This window comes from Sus scrofa, chromosome 1 (genome assembly GCF_054392235.1).
Source record: "Sus scrofa isolate SSC_HxYL_T2T_F1_AM1 chromosome 1, Sscrofa_HxYL_maternal_Yorkshire_Landrace_v2.0, whole genome shotgun sequence".
Classification (NCBI taxonomy): domain Eukaryota; kingdom Metazoa; phylum Chordata; class Mammalia; order Artiodactyla; family Suidae; genus Sus; species Sus scrofa.
In genome coordinates this window covers 10084862-10103556 of record NC_139383.1, presented here as the reverse complement: position 1 = coordinate 10103556, position 18695 = coordinate 10084862, and the positions used below count along the sequence as shown (strand labels likewise).

Here is an 18695-nt window from a genome sequence, read left to right as displayed (position 1 = left end):
GCAGGTTCCCCTACACCTGGCTGGTTAAGTCTAGTTTGTAGAACTTGTGTACTTTTGAAACAGCTATTGGTCCGGAGTTTCTTGGCATAAGAAGCTGTGTGATTTTAAGTGTATATTGTATGAGAAAGGGGTGGGGCAGCAGAAACTTTTTTCAGAGTTTCAACTCATTAACATTAATTTCTAAAGTAATATTTTGAGGATGTAACAGGAGAAGTACAACTTGTATATAATGTTTCTTTAATTCTGACATATATTTAAATGAGTAGGGAGGAGAGAATTTTATTTTTAAGTGATATTTTCCATTCTCTTTTTCTCTCCAATCAGAAACTGGTTCTTCAACTTTCAGTGCCAATTAAGAAATGCTATAATAAGCATTTTACATTCTGTCCTGCTGTTTGACTTTGGGTGTAAATGGTGGTAGAAGGTTTAGTAACTGAGCATACGTAGTTAAACAGCGAGAGATCTCGCTCGAGATGATACAGTAAGTTTGGTGTGGTGTGGTATTTGGTTTATATAGTATTATTTAGCCATAATACTAAAACCATGCAGAATTCCTCCTGAAAAAGTGTTCAACAGGAGGCCAGAAAGGCCATATTCACGATAAGCTTCTCTGCTTCAGGTTTTTTGGACATGTTTGGTTCCCCACGGCCGTTTTGTTCTTTATTGTGGTTCTCTAGAAACTATGCTGTGCGAACATATGGAATTCTATACATGAGTGTTTATTAGTTTTGTAGAAAGCCCAGGATACTGTCAGCTTAATAATTGTGTTATTTTGTGAGTTACAGAGAGGGCGTATTAAAAGTCAGGTGATAATGAAGTTTTCATTAATTATTTTAACGTTTTCAAGGTAGTATTAAAGGCAGTTCAACCAAAATCAGAATTAAACAATGACATGAGCTTTTTTGGTTTCCTCTGGCTCAGGAGGGATTGGTTATAGCTGGCCTGCTCGCCCATCTTTTATTGACTGTCACCGTCCCCGTAAAAAGCTCAAATACAGTTTTTAGTTTGTATGGTTGCATAATAAGTTTAGTTTTTAATTGTATGTGTCTTTGCTCTTGACGATTCAATCTTTTGTGTCTTTTATATTTCCTTTTGAAAAAGTGTTACAGAAATGACAATTATAACATATTTATATGTCTGCTTAAATGTAACATGAGTTGATAATTTGTGAAAATCCTTCGCTTCATCGTGATTCCCAAAGACACTTATAACTCATTGAGGTATTTATGAACCGCTTTATGTTTGTGTTTGTCTAGGACATGTCTCAGGAAGGCTATGGAACTAGGTCTCAACCTCCTCTGGCTCCCGGAAAACCTAACCATGAAGACTTGAACTTGATACAGCAAGAAAGACCATCGAGTTTACCAGTAAGACTGTCACTGTGCTGATTTAGAAATGTAATGACTTACAGATTTCTAAAAAGAGCATTTGCTTTTGTGTGTTCTTCTTTATATTAAGACTCGGGGGGAAGTTTCTAGATTTCATACATATCTATCATTAGTTTTTTTAGTGTTTCCTTCTTGACGTTGCTGTGTAGTCTTGAGTAAGTCTATTTCCTTTGTAGGTCTCTTGGAGTCCACTGATGCTAGTTATGTCTGAGTCCAATTGGAAGCTTCTATTTGGCTGATAGGCTCTGTGGCAGAAAGGTGTTCCTGTGGTTCAGTCGTGCTTTGAATAGACTGTTGCTTTCGGGTAGTGATTCAGAACAGAGGTACCTGTATGAGAGTTAAATGCAAAGGAATTCCCATTTGGCAAAGAATGTAAGTGAGGAGATAAAGCATCCAGTGGTATTTTAAATTCCTTCTGGGACTTTATGTAATGAGAAATGACTCAATATTTTTTTTCACCCCAAAGAAAGTATTTTAGTTTAAAATTGTCTATAAATATTTCCACTAACAAATCACTGTGTTGGGTACCTATTGACTAGGTTGTAGCTATATTGCCAGTTACGTGTTAATGCCCTTAAGTAGTTCATTTGTGCTTAACTTGCTTTCTTTCATGGACGTCTTCATTTAAATGAGGTTTTCCTGGAGTTCCTGCTGTGGCACAGTGGGTTAAGAATGCAACTGCAGTGGCTTGGGTCATTGGAGACCCTGGCTCAGTGCAGGATCCAGCGTTGCCGCAGCTGTGGATAGGTTGCAGCTGTGGCTCAGATTCAGTCCCTGGCCTGGTAACTTCCATATACCATGGGGAGGCCAGAAATAAATGAATAAATAAATACATAAAATAAGGTTTTCCTTATAAATTAAAAGAAAACATCTGTGCAAACAAATTTTTGTATTATTTTCTTGTTAAGGTATTTTGATTTGAATAACTGTTTACTGTTATTGTTTAATCTCTATTAAGTTTTATTTAAGATGGGAGTTCACGCTAACCATGATTTTAATTTGAATTTAATATACATTTACATAAAGTAAGATTTATTATATTACTTACCAACCTTTGAGAACTGACATTTGTGAAGAACGTTATACATGACATTTGGCACGTACCATGCCTATTTGTAAGGTGTGTGTTGCCTCACAGTAGAAGGTAAGTGATGGCTACAGGATGTATACCGTCTGAACCTGATGCACATGTATTTGAAACTCTCATTTTTACAGCTTTTTTTTCTGTGATGGGAGGTGGGTAAAATTTATTGTGGTCATTTTTTAGTCACCTTGGAATATTTATTGTCAAGTTTTTTGGTTTTTGAAGGAATGGTACAGGTGACGGACTCTGTGTGCTGTAAGGTTTTTTTTTCAGCAGGTGATTCCCCTGCTTGGTGAGCAGGGAGCGCGAGAGAGGAGCAGAGAGAGCACAGGTGCCTGTGAACACTGTTGATAAATGCAACTTTGCTGAATATTTGGAAATTGACCTGAGGTTTTAGGAAATTCAGATTGACTCATGGGAAGCAAGTGGGCAGTGAATTTTTTTTCCCACAGATTTTTAGTGATTTTAGAGAAGCCCAACTTTGCAGGTTAGTCATTGGCTGGTGATGTGTACTGTTAAGCAGATTGGAAAATTTGTTATAAATTGGTATCACTTCTCTACACGCCAAAAGCTTAGTTTGCAGTGTACTGCTTTCTTCATATCCACTTGAACTTTTGCATCACTTACTAGGCTGTGGTTGCTTTCATGGGTCTGCTTTGGAGTAAAGGGTCGGCTTTGAGCTAACTGCAGCATTATTAGGGAGGCTTCAAGTGTGGTAGTCACAGCAGACTGAAGGGTTCTGCTTAGTGATGGTGCTTTTTAAGGTGATTACTGGGAAGGGGGCTCAAAGTATTTTAGGAAGTGAACCAGTATATTCTTCAATAGCTTAGGTCTTGTGGAATTTTTCAGTTTGTATGCATATAATGGCTTACTTTCTTCCTTGATATTTATACTGCCTCCTTCCCTAGAGGATTTAAGATTGCTGATAGTACAAATTTTCTTATGAAGCTGTTAAAAAAAAAGAAATGCCCTAATTGGTGTTTTCTTTGTGGTGGTGTAACTCACAGATAAATAGGATACTGATTGACGCAATAACATTTCAATAATTTTTTTTTTAAAGAGAAAAATTTTCAGGTTTCATAGTTGGTACATAGAAGCATCAGTTACTGAATAAAGGATAAACCAAATTATCAGCTGGTTGTACTTACCTAAAATCCCTGCCCCCAATCTATTCAAGATGAAAATTGGCTTTATTTAAGTAAATTTTGATGCTTCCCTTTTCTTTCAATAGAGTTTGTGTAGAAAGTTTTTCTGTATGGGGTTTACAGACATATTTTTATGTTATGTAGATGCTGTATCAATATGTTACATACAGCTACGGTAATTACAGTTTTGGGGAGAGATTTCTTGGTATTCTGTATGGCTGTAATGTGTATTTTTATTCTCATTTTAATTTTCTAATGTGGCTAAATTGACTATAAATACCACGAAACTGCTTTTGTTGTCACACTTGAATTCGTTACTAGGTCTTTTGTAGGTTTATGCTGTGTTTGTCTTTTTCAAGTGTCGATGATATAAATTTTGTCTTTTTATTTACTTAAAGGCAGTCCATCATATGTGTAATCTCCAGTCTTATAATTTTGAACCAAAAAAATTGTGGGTCTTATCTGTACATTAAAAAAGAATGTGGTATAAAATAGAATTCCCCTTGTGGCCCAGCAGTAACAAACCCGACTAGTATCCATGAGGACGTGGGTTTGATCCCTGGCCTCGCCAGTGGGTTAAGGATCCAGCATTGCTGTGAGCTGTGGTGTAGGTCACAGACGTGGCTCAGATCTGGCATTGCTGTTGGTGTGCTGTAGGCCAGCAGCTACAGCTCTGATTTGATGCCTAGCCTGGGAACGTCCATATTCTGCAAGTGTGACTCTTAAAAAAAGAGAAGACAATAAAATAAATTAAAAAAGAATGTGGTAAAAATTATTCTAATGTAGAATCAAGTCTTTATCCATTACATAAGACTATAAGAAGGAAGCTTCTTAAGTAGTTGCTTCTTAATTTTTTGCTTAAACCACAGCAGCACAGGATTGGAGCCCCACCTGTGACCTACACCACAGCTCATGGCAAAGCCAGATCCTTAACCCACTAAATGAAGTCAGGGATCAAACCCACCTCCTCATGGATCCTAGTCATGTTCATTAACCACTGAGCCACGAAGGGAACTCCAGTTTTTTCTGCTTCTGATATTGATACGAGTGAAGCCATCATTAAGCAAAATATACAGTGGAAGTTCTAAAAAAATGCTGTAGCTAATAGACTCTTTTATAAACATTGAGTATATCTCAATTTGCATTCTAAGATAATCCCCAAAATATGATTTATACATTTTTTTTCCTTTTTCGTCTCTTGTGGCATTTACTAGTCATCCTTTTATTGCAGTTACTTTTATAGTTATCTTGGTTCCCTTCCTCATCAGTCTAGGATCTTTTCATACAATTTATTACATTTTATTCAGTTAGTATTTTCCTAATAGAATTTATGTCATAACTTTTAAATACCTTCTTCTCCTAGTTTCAGAATTTTCTTTTAATTGCTTACAGGACCGTTTCCAAGGTACTGAATTGACATCAGGAAAGCCTATAAGCTACCGATACTAAAGGATTATGTGAATGTGGTATCTGTGTCGTCAGGGTGGTTTTATTCTTAGAACCATTTTCTTTTACTATAAAATGATGTTTGAGTTTTACCTTGGTAGCTTTAAGCTTTAAGAAAAGAAAATGTGGACACTTTTGTATAATTAAGCTAGAAGTAACACGAAAACCTTCTTTTCTTAGTAATGTGTATTTTTAATTGTAAAAATAAATTGACATTATTTCAGTAAGTACAATACAGATAGATATGTTGTTAATAAAATATTTATAAACATGTACAGAATAGAGTAAACCAAAAACATATTTTGATTTTTTTTTTATCTTCTTGTTCTAAGCAAATAGTGCTTTCTCCCCTAGAATCTGAAGCGTTGCTGATATTCCTCAGTTTAGAAGTAATTAATTTGTTTTATTCTTCTGAGAGGTTTGCCACCAGTATTTATTTCAGATAGCAGGTACATCGTTCTGTTTATTTAAGATACAGAATATGAACAGTCATCTTCTAATGACCTTTGAAAAGCCCATCAAGTCATTAAAAACCTCTTTCTGACCCTTTCTTCCTTAAATCGGAAGCATTGAAAGAGGTTGACATGAAATCCAAGTTTAGTAAAAACCCTGAGTGTTACGCAGAATAGTGCTGTGGCGCTTTGTTGAACTTGCAATTAGAAGGAAGTGTTGAAGTTCAGATAAAACATACATTGTTACCCTTTTGTGAAAGGAGGAAGGTAGTAAATGCTGGTTGTTCTTTGAAATAGAAGGTGTTAAACAGAACATTGGAAGCCTGAAAAAGAATGGTTGGAGAACCGTTATTACCAAGAGTATTCTTTGGGGGTCAGATATTAGCAACAGAGAAGGCAATGATCTGCCTTTACAGAAAAAGAATATAACATACTCGGTGTGCGTGTTTTTTAATCTTCAGGGACACGTGTTGGTTTAGGGGTAAATGGTCGTGTACTTTGGAAGCATGTATGAAAAATGATATGTTAATTGGGGCATTTTAAGTGTGTAGATTGGATGATATAGTTCCTATGAACAATTGGCAACTATTGGGAAAAGCTGGGTGAAACCTTTTTGGTTTTTGTCCTTTTTGTCTTTTTAGGGCTGTACCTGCGGTATATGGAGGTTCCCAGGATAGGGGTCTAATTGGAGCTGTAGCTGCCGGCCTACACCACAGCCACAGCAGCGCCAGATCTGAGCCTTGTCTGCGACCTACACCACAGCTCACGGCAATGCTGGATCCTTAACCCACTGAGCAAGGCCAGGGATCGAACCTGCAACCTCATGGCTCCTAGTCGGATTCGTTTCCGCTGTGTCACAATGGGGACTCCTTAACTGGGTGTTGCTTTTTACCAAGTTCTCAGCCCATCCATGAATACAAATTGTTACGATGATCTTAACCTGTTAGTTGGCAGGCTTTTGTAAAAAGTTAAAATCTGCCAGGTAAGAATTATATATAATGAATTATATATAAGGCTGCTAAATGAACTCTTTCCAAACTTTTTAAATTTGTAGCTTGAACTTGATTTAAATGATTGTATCAAAAGGTTGCTTGTAGCTGTCTTCTTTTTGATCATTTTCAAGTCACCCTGAACATTCAAAAAATTCTACATTAATAGGAGAAATTTAATCTGTTATCACCTTATCTCAGTATTCAAGCATTGACAATCCTTGTGTGATAGAAGACATCAACTATTTGGTATCAGTGTTTCCTAAATGTTGTTAGAGTGTGTCAAATCTAGAAGTTAGGGAAGTTGTAAAAAGTGGGTGTTGTGACAGGAGCAGGGGTTCTCTGAGGGATGAGCCTTGTCAGGGAGCGTGTCTGCTGACAGTTAACCTTTGGCATCATTTCAAAACTTAAGGTACAGGCACATTTCGGTATCTTGGAGAAGTGTTAAATGGAGCATACAGCACTTCTGTTTCTTATCTAGAATTTATTATATTCTTAAATGTAATTTTAGTCACTGGTCTATTTTATATGGAGACAGCAATTCTTTTTGCATTAAGTTTGAGAGAAACATGAAAAGACCTTAACTTGAAAGCCCTCATTTAGGAAAAGTGATAGTGACTCTGACATATGTTTATTTTTCAACATGGAATATTTCTTTCAGATGTGATACTCTGTAATTTTATCTCCCAGAGTATTTTTGTGATCTTTGGGAAATAGAGGAAATACTTGCAGTTGAGCAGGGTGGGAAAGAGTAGCAAGTGGGAAGGTGTGTTTCTCCCCCTTTCACAACCATCTTCCACTTAAATATTTGTTCTGCAAATGAATGTTCAATAAAACCTCACCAGTTTGGATTTCTTCCAGGTTAAAGCAGGCTAAATATATGGGAAGTTTGAAGATATTAATATTTAAAAAGAGCGATAGTTTGCTTTTAAATAACTCATGTTTGTGTGCAAAGTGTTTCTAAATTGAGACCTTTCAGTTCTTTTGAAATAAACGGATACTTCTAAATTCATTATCGCCAAGATATTTGCTTAGAGGCAATGTGTTATTTTAAAAAATTCGTTTAATAAAAAAAAAAAAAAACAACATATTTCAACCAAGCAGACCCCCTGCAAACCTTTTCACAGAATATTCTAAACCTTTCATTTAAAATATGGGGGAATGAATTTTAACCCATTTTACAGGACTGTCAATCCCCTCCAATTAATGAAGGAGTAGTATAAAAAAGAGACACTCGACAGAATTGGAGATGAAAAGAGGCTGAAACAGAACTGATTTTCAGGATATTGGTTTTGATAATAGAAGGATAGCTATGATCTGTAGTTGATAAATGAGGCTCATTATGTAAGGGATGATAAATGCAGATGTTCCTGGCTAATAGAAAAGTCAGCATACAAATTTTGCGGTAGCAAATGGGAGACTGGAAGGTTCTGACCAGCTTTCCAATGACCTGCGTGAGGCCATGGAGTCTCCCCTGCGGCCTCACAGGCTGGGGTGCTTGCAGCTCTCGGGTCCGTCTGCAAAGAGGTGCAGAACCATACCCGGACATGAGCCTCTCGCACCAGAGGGCCTGTCTCTGAGCACAGGGGGTGGGCAGCAGTGCTGCGCTTTCAGTAGAACGACCCATGGAAAGCAGTGCCTGTGAGGGCTTCTCACCTGGGGGCAGCGGGGCTCCAGCAAGAGAGCTGTCAGCAGCGGGGCTCCTTGGAGTTGTAATTTGAACTTTTCATGCTAGAATGAAAAATGACGTGTTTGGAGGTACCTTTCTTATTCTAATGTGCTGCTGCTGTTTGTACAGGGTTCTTGGCATGCTGAGCGAGAAAGCCTCCCCTCTCCTTTCCTCCTAGCACTTCTCCTCTTCCCTGGTATCGGGAGGGGTGGCGGGCTCTTCCACGTTGTGGCCACTGTGAGACGGTGAATGCCTTTTACTTCCTGTTAGAAGTTTTAATTTACAGGCTTCCACTTTCTAGGGGACTGAAGGCACACAGGTGTTTTATGTAGCGGGATATATAACCAGCAGGCGCTCATGGTAGCACTTGTGGACTGGTTAATTGCTTTTATTTTCCTCTTGAACCAAAAGTAATTGTTTCTAATATGAACTGTCAGTTTAGGAGAGGAAATAAATATATGCAGAGAAGGTTCTTACCTGAGAACAAAATTTTCTATTCTTCCTTCACAATGTAAGATTTTAGACACGTCTCTCCTTCTCATCTTTTTTCTTTGCCTTTGCTAAATTGTTGTAAAATAACTGAATGGTCTTGTTTTCCTTTGTTTGGGTCAAGAAATTTTAGCTGAAAATTGTTACTGTGTGAAAGAAGATTATTGACTCAACAAGCCTTCAATTTTCCGTGAATAACACTCCCACCCCCTAGCTTCAGGAACACGCCGTGCATGCATTCTATTTTAAAATACAGACTGTAATTTAAAACAGGCAGTTTGATGCCCCACTGAACTTTGTTTAAGCCTGGAATAAAAGAGGGGGGGAAAAAGCTTTAAGCCACAAAAAAGTGACTAAGCTTTCTCAACCGCTTTTCTTCATAATGCATTCTATTTAAAAAAAAAAAAAAAAAAAAAAAAAGCTTCCAGGTACATTTGTTGTCTTTTTCCGTAGGACCTGCAGTTTATCCAGCGTTAAGAGTGTGGCATGTGCCTCTTTTCCCTTTATTCCACGACTTGGCTGTCGTGACTTTTTAAAGTGTTGAGGGTAGTGTTCACTGGCGGGGGAATCTGTGTGCTGTGTACATCTGTGCACACTGTCCGGCGTGTACGAGAACATGAACTCTAAAATTAAACCCATGGCTTTTAGTATTCACCTATTGATGGTAATTTTCTGGCATTCTTTTGACTTTAAATAGTACCTGATTATTAGACTGGACTGATATAACTATTTACTTATAATATTCTTTACTCTCAGGTCATTATAAAAATGAGTCCTTGGAAGCAGTTTATATCACTTGCCTTCCCTCCACCTCCTCTTCGCAGCAGTGTAGGCAAACAGCTTATGATAACTTGTATGGAAGGAATGATGACTTTGTTTTGATAAAATAATGTATTTTGACCTAGAGACCTGTTCTAATGATAGTGCTGAATGGCAGATAGGACTAAGTCTCAGCCAAGGTTCTGATCTTGAGCAATGCATGCATGCCACTTCTCAGGACGGTGTGTCCTAGTCTGAGAAATGAATGTTAGAGATGTTCCCACTCCTAGGTTTCTAGATTTTTATGTTAAAGGTTTTCTTCGTAGTAGACAAGAAAAGTATTGGTAAAAATGAACTCTTCGCTTTTAGGAAGGAGGTGAATAAGAGAAGTGCAGTCTTCCCGAAATCTTTAGTTAAGGGCTCACATGTGCCCTTGGTGGTCCCCTTCCCATTCCTAAGAGCCGTTTGCTTTTGAATATATTTAGGGATTTGGGGTTGTCTAGTGGAGTGCACACAGGCTTATTCTGTAGGCCATGGGGGAGCCCTGGGCCTTCTTACGATCTCTGTCCCTGACACCTCAGAGAGTGCAGGGATTTCCCTCTCCCCCAGGGAATCAGTTTGGGAGTCTGGTGCGTTCGAGTCTAGGGACAAGAAAAATGCATGTGAGCAGTTCATGTGTGGTGTCTTTATGACCTCCTGCTAAAGTTGAGGTAGAAGGGACAAGCACATAAGGAAGCTGCAGGATCATGAAACCTTGTCTTTGTAGTACGAAGTCTACTGTTTTTCCCATGGGGCCGGTGGGAACCCAGTGGAGACAGTCTGAAACAAGTCGATCAGGCGTCAGTGAGTTAATTTCATGCTGGTGGAAGGAAGGCTCCAGTGGCCTCTACCTGAGGTCTCTATTTGCTTCTGGCATTCCAGTTTGTATTTGTCTATTATAAAGTAGTGGAGTAATAACTCTACTATTTAAACTGAGATTTACCACCAGTGGAGATATGAGCAACCCAGGGATGTGAAAACCACCATTTCTTTTTCATGAACCCAAACCTGCATTTTTGCATTTTGTTTGTGTGTGAGTTTTGTTCTAAGTCTTTGGAAGTCACTGGCTTGATTTGGGTGGAATGCTGTCACAAGCCTTAGTTTTACTTGTTATTTTGCTCCTCTTTCTGTTAAAGCACACAGTAGCGTGCAGTGAAGCGACGGCATAGACTAGACCTGACCCACAGGTAAGGCTGGAATGAGTGAACCTGGCCCCCCGAGTGACGGGACAGTACCGCAGTATCCTGCCCGTCTCAAACCTGACTCGATACCGATACTTCTCCTTTTTCAAAATTTTCTCATGTAAGTAGGGAATCTTCATTAGTCTTTGTTTCTCCCATAGGTTTGGGTGACTCACCTTCTGACACTAAAAACATGTGGTTGGTCTTTGATTAAGTATCTGTATCTGGAGAAAATTTGGCTTCAGAATACTTATATAATTATTTGGTACCATTTGAAAATGCCTTATATATAAATACTGCTAGTAAAAGAAGAATAAATATGCCCAGAGTAAGAGTCTTAGTGAATATCTTAGGTAAGGTGCATGAACTTGAAAGACAGGACTTCCTGACATCTGTTTTGCTTGCTCAAAGCCACATCCCACCCCATTTTTCTACTTTTGAATCTGGGACTTTCAGGTTACCAAGAAATAAATTGTACCATGCCTTTTATTTATAAAAGCCTGCATTTTCAAAATGCCTTTATTACCATTGGAGGCAGGGACTCAACTTTAGAGCTAATGTATTATCTCCTTAATGAGGTTGAGTCAGATTATTAAAAAGTGATAGCAGTGAGAATGCAGAGGGAGAAAGCTGTTGAAATAAAAGGCGGGATGAATGGTAGATGCTTTTAAGCTGAGTGACCGGGATGTTTGGTGTTGATGACAAACACAGGGAAACAGTGGTGGGGAGTTGGTTGGGGGAGAAAAGAATACCCCGAGCTTCTATGAGATTAAAAAGCTAGCCCTGAATAACTGTGCTGGAGTTCTAAAACACCTAAAAGAAAGCTGTTCATCTGTGCTTCCAAGCCTTATTTTATGCATGGTTCTTGATAGGAGTCAAAACGTTGTCACAAATGGGAACTGACGTTAAAATAATGACCATCTTGGCTCTACCTTTACATTTCACTTAAGTTCTTGGAGGTGATTTGAAGACTATAGTAGCAGAGTTTGTATAAACAACTCAGCAGGTCATTCCAGAGTTTCTAACAGTAACTTGGAATAAGACAAGAATGCAGTGTCAAGAAATGGCACTCGTTGCTGGTCCCATTTCCTTTGCTGTTACGATAGTGCAGTAAGTTTATATCCTAAGATGTTCCTTTCCTTGGGTGGAGACAGGTTACTTTATATTGCTCTGTTTGGTTTACTTTTGAGTGATTTAGACTTTGTTCTTATTGTACCGATTCATTTTGGAGGAATATTCCTTAGTTATCTTGTTATAATTTTTTATTTTCTGAAACCTATTTTGAGTATATGTGTTTGTGAGCCTAGTAAACAAATTTATGTCTTGTTTATTTTATTTTTTCTTCTTTGAGGATGACCGTGGGAGGGGGCAGGGAACCTGGTTTTAACTTCCTGTTTTTGAAATATGTTCTCTTTTATTTAGAAATAGTTTACCCCTTTGCATACCATGAGTTTCTGTGATACATTTGAATCTCAGCAGAGGAAAAGGGATCTCAGGGAGATAACCATGAACTCTGAAAGGATATTATCTCTTGCCTTTTTTTTAAATCAAGCCCCTTCCCACTTTTTTCTTCAGTTTTTAAAGCAGTCATTTCACTTCCTACGTAAAGAGCAAAGGTTTAATACAAACGAGTTCTTCACATGTGTGTATTTTTACGTATTTAATTTGATTCAGATTGTTAAAACGCTCTTTCCCACATGTGAAAATAGAGGCTCAAAAGGCAGGAAACTTGCCTCAAAGTTCAACAGCAGTGGAGATACAGTGAATCTATAGCTCATTTCATTATAGCACCTGCCTGCTTGCACCTGTTCATGCACACACCTCAGAGTCCTTGTTGTTAAAGCTAAGTCCTTCTTTTTTTTTTTTTAAAAAAAAAAAAAACTGTTTTATCAATTTTTATCAAAATCATGTGTCCTTGAAAAAATATGAATGTGTTCAAATTTCCCCAAGTGTTTTGGCTTTGCATAGTTACTACATTTATGGTTTTCTTTAGCTGGTATGCCTAAATGTTGACATCCTAGATTAAGGCTTCACATAGAAAAATTCAGTTACATTTAGCAATCGTTTATTGATTGCCTCCTATGTTTAAACTTTCACATTAGAGATAATAAAATAAAATTTTAATTACTTCACTAGTTTATTAGTATTTGTTCTTTCCTATAAAAATTCAGCATTAAGAAATCAACAAGAGGAGTTCCCGTCGTGGCGCAGTGGTTAACGAATCCGACTAGGAACCATGAGGTTGCGGGTTCGGTCCCTGCCCTTGCTCAGTGGTGAGCTGTGGTGTAGGTTGCATATGCGGCTCGTATCCCACCTTGCTGTGGCTCTGGCGTAGGCCGGTGGCTACAGCTCCGATTTGACCCCTAGCCTGGGAACCTCCATATGCCGCGGGAGCGGCCCAAAGAAATAGCAAAAAGACCAAAAAAAAAAAAAAAAAAAAAAAAGAAAAAAGAAATCAACAAGAGAACATATCTATATTCAGATTGTCTGCTATTTAAAATGCTTTAACACATCTCATTTTACCTTCAGAGAATCATCTATAAAATCTACAGAATTCATACTTGAAGCATGTGTAATTTCAAAGAAATTATTTGCCATTTTCTGGAAGTTTTGAATATTGAAAGTATAAGAACAGTGATGGCTATATCAAAATTATATTCATCTTTTATACAAGACATTCAAGTGGGTTTTAACCACTTATTATCAGTGCTGTGGGTTTTTAAAAGAAAAGAACACGGCTGCCCAGCACTTTTGTGAAGACTTGGCTTTTGGTAGAGGAATGATTTCACTGGCCTTCTTGAGGGATTTTTATTATTTTAACTACTTTTTTACTGACTTAATTTGCACTTTCTATTTCATCTGTAAGGGGTAAAAACAAGATATTAAATTTCTAGCCATCTTTGATAGGATTTTGGCCTCAGTTTAGGAGTATCACATTTTGAAAAGTGTACCTAAATATGCATGTAATGGTTGATAGCACTTCAGACCTGCCATGAGTTCGTTGTCACTGCCTGGTACTTCCCTGACCCCTTTGCATCACCAGAAATACAACACGTGTAAAACCTCTTGTGACGTACTTGCCTAATACATAGGTACTCAATAAATGTCAATTTCTTGGCCTTGGTTGGCCCTCCTTCTCTTTTGAAATTGCGCTTAGTTGCCCAGTCCTGTTACGGATGCTGGTCCACCAAACTTCCCTGACATTCAGCATCCTTTCCTATGGATGCGAAGAACGGAGCAAAGACATTGTAGAGGCGAAGAGACCATGGCAGCTGATGCTTAGCTGAAGCTTCATTTCATTGATTCCTCTTCTGTTACCCCATTGTGAAACCCCAGTACTACTGACTCCTTTGGACAGAAATGTTGGTGTAAATACCGCTAGGATTCCTCTGAATTCATTTCGGCTTTGTTTGTTTGTTTGTTCATTTATTTATGTTTTCTAGGGCCGCTCCTGCGGCATATGGAGCTTCCCAGGCTAGGGATCTAATCAGAGCTGTAGCCACTGTAACCATTGGCTTTATATTTTTTGTTTCTATTTATCACTTAGTGGAAAAACACCAATATGAGAAAACTACATTAACATACATTGTAATTTAAAACAGTTTCTGTAATAGTGTTCTGTAAGTTTGGTTTAAGTACCACAGACTGAATTATCGGGTTGGGGGGGAGGGTTGGGGTGGGAATGAAGAGGCAAAATCTTCTAGGGCTTGTTTCGTAAAAAATTACAGCTGTATAGTTCAGATAATTGAAATATGTTGATAATTCAATAATGCTGGTCACCGGTTGTATATGGTTTTATTTAGTAAACTATAACATTATAGTTAACTAAATGGCTGCAGTGATTAAAGTTTACTTTTTCCTTGCTCTTGCCAACTTTTGTAGTATTATCAGTGAGTAATAAAATCACCTAAAAGAAGAGAGAGAGAAGAAAAAGAAGGCATAAGCAAAGGCATGGATAGAAATCTACTTGCAGTGAAGTCTGCTCTAGGTAAATTCCTTAGATTTTACAAAGGATTTTCAGAGGTTTCTGAGACAGATAACCATAAGAACTGTCATGATCGTCCAGGAAAAGATGACACATCTTTAATGGGTGACCGCAGGTGGTGAATCGGGTGAAATAACTTGATATCCTTTGGAGTCAAATACACACACATACTAGCTACCTACCTATCTTCCTATCTGTCTTTCTGTCTGTGAGAGACATGCCTAAATAATTATGTCGATATAGGAAATACACCTTTTTAAATTCTGCCTTTTGTTTTTTCATTTCAACTGATTAAGTGATGTTAAATTTTGGTGTGAGTCAGGTGGTATTCTGTAAGGGAGAAACACCTGATTTTTTTAGTATTGCTCTTTTAGACAGTTGTGTTTATTGATATTTAAAGTATACATTCTAAGTGGGGCGCTTTTGCAGACAGCAAATTCATAACTATATTTAGCCAGCAGTGGAAGCTAGTGAAAAAGGTACCTGGACAAATCATAGAGCAAGTGAACATGACTTCACAGTTATAAATAAGATATTTTATTTTTCCCAGCTTTTTATTGACTACCCCGTCATATCCTTTGTGTATTATACTGACCATCACCAGGTTTACTTATTGTTGTTCTTTTTCTCTTTATGGCCCCGCTTGAGGCATTTGGAAGTTCCCAGGCCAGGGATTGAATCCAAGTCGCAGCTGCAACAATGCTGGATCCTTTAACCCACCGTGCTGGGCTAGGGATCAAACCCACCCCTTCGAAGTGACCCAAGCTGCTGCAGTCGGATTCTTAACCCTCTGCGCCAGGCCAGGTACTCCTACCAGTTTCACTTTGAATTTATCTACAGTTTCTTATTAAAATACATATAGTTTAATGTAATTAACAACTTTTTTTTTTTTTTTTTTTTTGGCCTTCTGACTGTTTTTAATGTTGTGGCATTCCAATATAAAGTATGATCCAGGCAGTGAATAACTTGATCATAATTTAAGAATATAGATATTTTTTTTTCATCTACAAAATTGTTTTAAATAAAACAAGATGATCCCTTGTAGTGTAGCAGGTTAAGGATCCATTGTTGCTGCAGCTATGGTGCAGGCTGAAACTGTTGCATGGATTCTCTCCCTGACCCAGGAACTTCCACATGCCTCGGGTGTGGCCACAAAAATCCCCAGAAGAGCGTGGATGTCTTTCATCATGTGTCCCTGTGAATTATAAATAAATTTGTTTACTTTTAAACATACCAATGGCCACATTTAACTGAAAGAGTCCTGTTAGAAGGTTTTCATTTATGTTTTTATGTAGAACTTATATCCTCTGTACTTGTAAAAAGGATTTGAACTGACCTACAGTAAAACATTTGTGTAAGACTGCTCAAAGTAGAATACAGATTTAAAAAAAATGTTTTAAAAAGGTAGATGCAAACAAGCCATGATAAGGCAGTACCATGAATAACTATTAAATTTAAGGCTTCATTCCTTACTACCAAGGTAGAGGGGGAAAATTGAAGTTATATAATTATTAACATAATGCAGAAAACATTTATTAAGGAAGGACTGTCACTTTTCTCCTGTTATTTTGTAAAGGGAAATACTCTGTAAGGAGCATACGAAGTACTTCTGTGAGAATAATGAATAATGATGCCCAAATGTGGGTTTTCTGGTTTCTTAGAGTGTTAAAGAAGTTTTTTCATGTTACTTAGAATCATTATCCAGGACCTAAATTAGGCATCCTGTCACACAAATGAATGATGGGCCATTTTTTCTGTAACTTGCTCAACTGTCGAAATTATAAATTCAGCAGTTCTGTCTAAATGAGTAGTTTATTGGGCCATTTTCATTTCACAGTAGTTTTTAAAAATAATTTTTTATAAGCATAGTATATGCTCCAAGATGAAAGTCGTTTAGTAAGAAAATAGTAAAGGGAGTGTCTTGTATCAATTTAGTTTCGTTTTGAGGAATAGATGGTATTTTATTTTGCAATTTGGCATTTTCCCGTTTTATGTTTTTAGGGAGAAGATTGCTAATCTTTGTGTTATAAAATGTAGATTTCAGGTTAATTAGCGAAGACTCACAATGGTCTACATTTTACAATGCAAACACTGCACTAAGTGACTTAATAATTACAGCCACTCCAATTTATATCTTGCGGTAAAATTTGTGTGATTTCTTTTTCTTGTAACTCTTGGCTTGAGTGCATTCTAAAATTGGAGATGTGTTCTTCAGGAGAAAAAGGATAAATCCATAATCCACCTGGTTCTTCCAGAGCTTCAGTGGGGAGGGACACTAAAGCAGGTGTGGTGTATCTCGCCCCCAGCCCCCAGGACCAGCCATGGGAGAAACTTAGACTCCAGCTATATTTTGGTTGTTGTGCCCTAGGTTTTAAAGAGAGGGAGTGTGGGCAGCAGGCGGAGACCCAGTACTGGGTAAGGAGCTTGACACCAGCCCTGATTTGAGTCCAGAAGTATCTTTGCCTTTTGGCCATTCATCAGCCTTTTCAGGGGAGGGGAACAGGTTGTGGCCTTCAGATCTGTTGAAAAGGGGCAGCCGTATTGCGCCTCTTTTGTTGGAAGAGAATCAGACTTTTTTGAGCCCCAAACCATAGGACAGAATGTAACAAAAAGAAAATTTAACATTTATTCTTATAGAACAATGATAACATTACAGTAAAACAGCTCTTTCATTTATTTGTTCATTTGTTAGCCAGTAGTCATTTATAACTTCTTATGAGTATAAGGAAGTCCTAGTAGTCTGGTAGTCTCTTCTTGTAGAGAATCTTCAAAACGACTTTAATGCCAGTATTTGGTATTTCATTGACTCTAGGAAAATTACTTGCTCAGAGTTTTCTGGCTCTTTTCATTATAAGGGCTTGTGCTTTTAAAAAACTGTTCGGCTGCAAAATCATGAAATGACACTATCTGTGTCAGTTTTGTTTGTTTTTAAAAACACAATAACCTATCAATTGGCAAATTATTTTTCAGTATTTCCCCTTGAGAGGGCTTAAAAAGTGTCTTGAGTATGTTTGGCTTAGATTTTGGGTGGTTGGGCAAAAGCTCCCAGAGTTAGGGTAGCTGTTCTCCAGTAGCTGAAGTGCGCAAATCGATGTTGCTCCCTTAGCGGACTGCTTGTGCTTAAAACAATTTGTGACAAATGCTGGAGTTTCACACACGTATAGGCGTAGCAGTTATGGAGGTGGTTTTGCAAGTCCCTTGGAACAAGCATGCACGTCTTCAGTCACTCTTAATTTGAATGAGAAGGGGGATGGTAGAAGCTATTTTTATTTTCTCTTGGGAGCAAGAGAAAAGGAAGACAGAACTCTGTACCATGTAATTTTAAAAAAGAAAAAAAAATAAAATTCCATTGAGATTCTTTCTTGTTTACTTTTTGTTTTACTCTTGCTGTCTCCCAGTGTGTTTGACTAATGTAAGTCTTCCCCCAGGAATATGGGAATATGTGGTACAGTCCGCCTCATAACCTTCCTGGATATTTTTATAATTTATCATCAGCTGACACCGCCTGGGTAGAATATTCTTACCACTCCCTCTGGCTGCTGGAAGTCTGAAATTACATCTTTGTCTTTGAAGTCGGGCATACTGTTAGCGTTGCTATGGCGACAGGGTGGGTAATGGAGTCCACAGACAGGAGATTGGTATTTAGCGTTTAAATGCTGCTGTACACAAGGCCTTGCTTTTTAGAGTGGTTACTGAACTATCCCCTTTTAGTAAATGTTTAAAAATTACATTTTTACATGGTCTTACTAGATTAATAGTCATGGTTTATTTCATTTTAACTGCAGGGATAAAAGCATTATTCCATTAAATGGGTAGCTTTTTTCTCTTTTGGTTTATGCATTATTAACACAGGCTTTCCTGTTTTGCTTGTAACATTTTATAGGCTTTTTCAAACATGCAGTCAGATTTGCTCTGTTGCTCCTTTATTTTTTGGACTTAACCCATTATGGGCTTGTTCTTGCAAGATTTCAGAGGAGACAAAGTTCTAAAGAGGAACTAAGCTTTTAAAATATTAAAAATGAATGACATGAATTTTTTTAACTCTGAATATGATAGTGGTCATTGATCA

General features: G+C 37.8%; 1 protein-coding gene across 29 annotated transcripts in view; it reads left to right on the top strand.

The window, feature by feature from the left end:
* ARID1B (AT-rich interaction domain 1B) overlaps positions 1–18695 on the top strand; it is a 434918-nt gene that overhangs the window by 155130 nt on the left and 261093 nt on the right. For all 29 annotated transcript variants that reach the window (XR_014844179.1, XM_085022933.1, XM_085022923.1 and 26 more), the window contains one exon: positions 1257–1367. Coding sequence is in view for 28 of the 29 variants with exons in the window: in XM_085022933.1 (XP_084879059.1) it covers positions 1257–1367 (111 nt within the window). In the remaining variant the exon portion in view is untranslated. The remainder of the gene's footprint in view (positions 1–1256; positions 1368–18695) is intronic.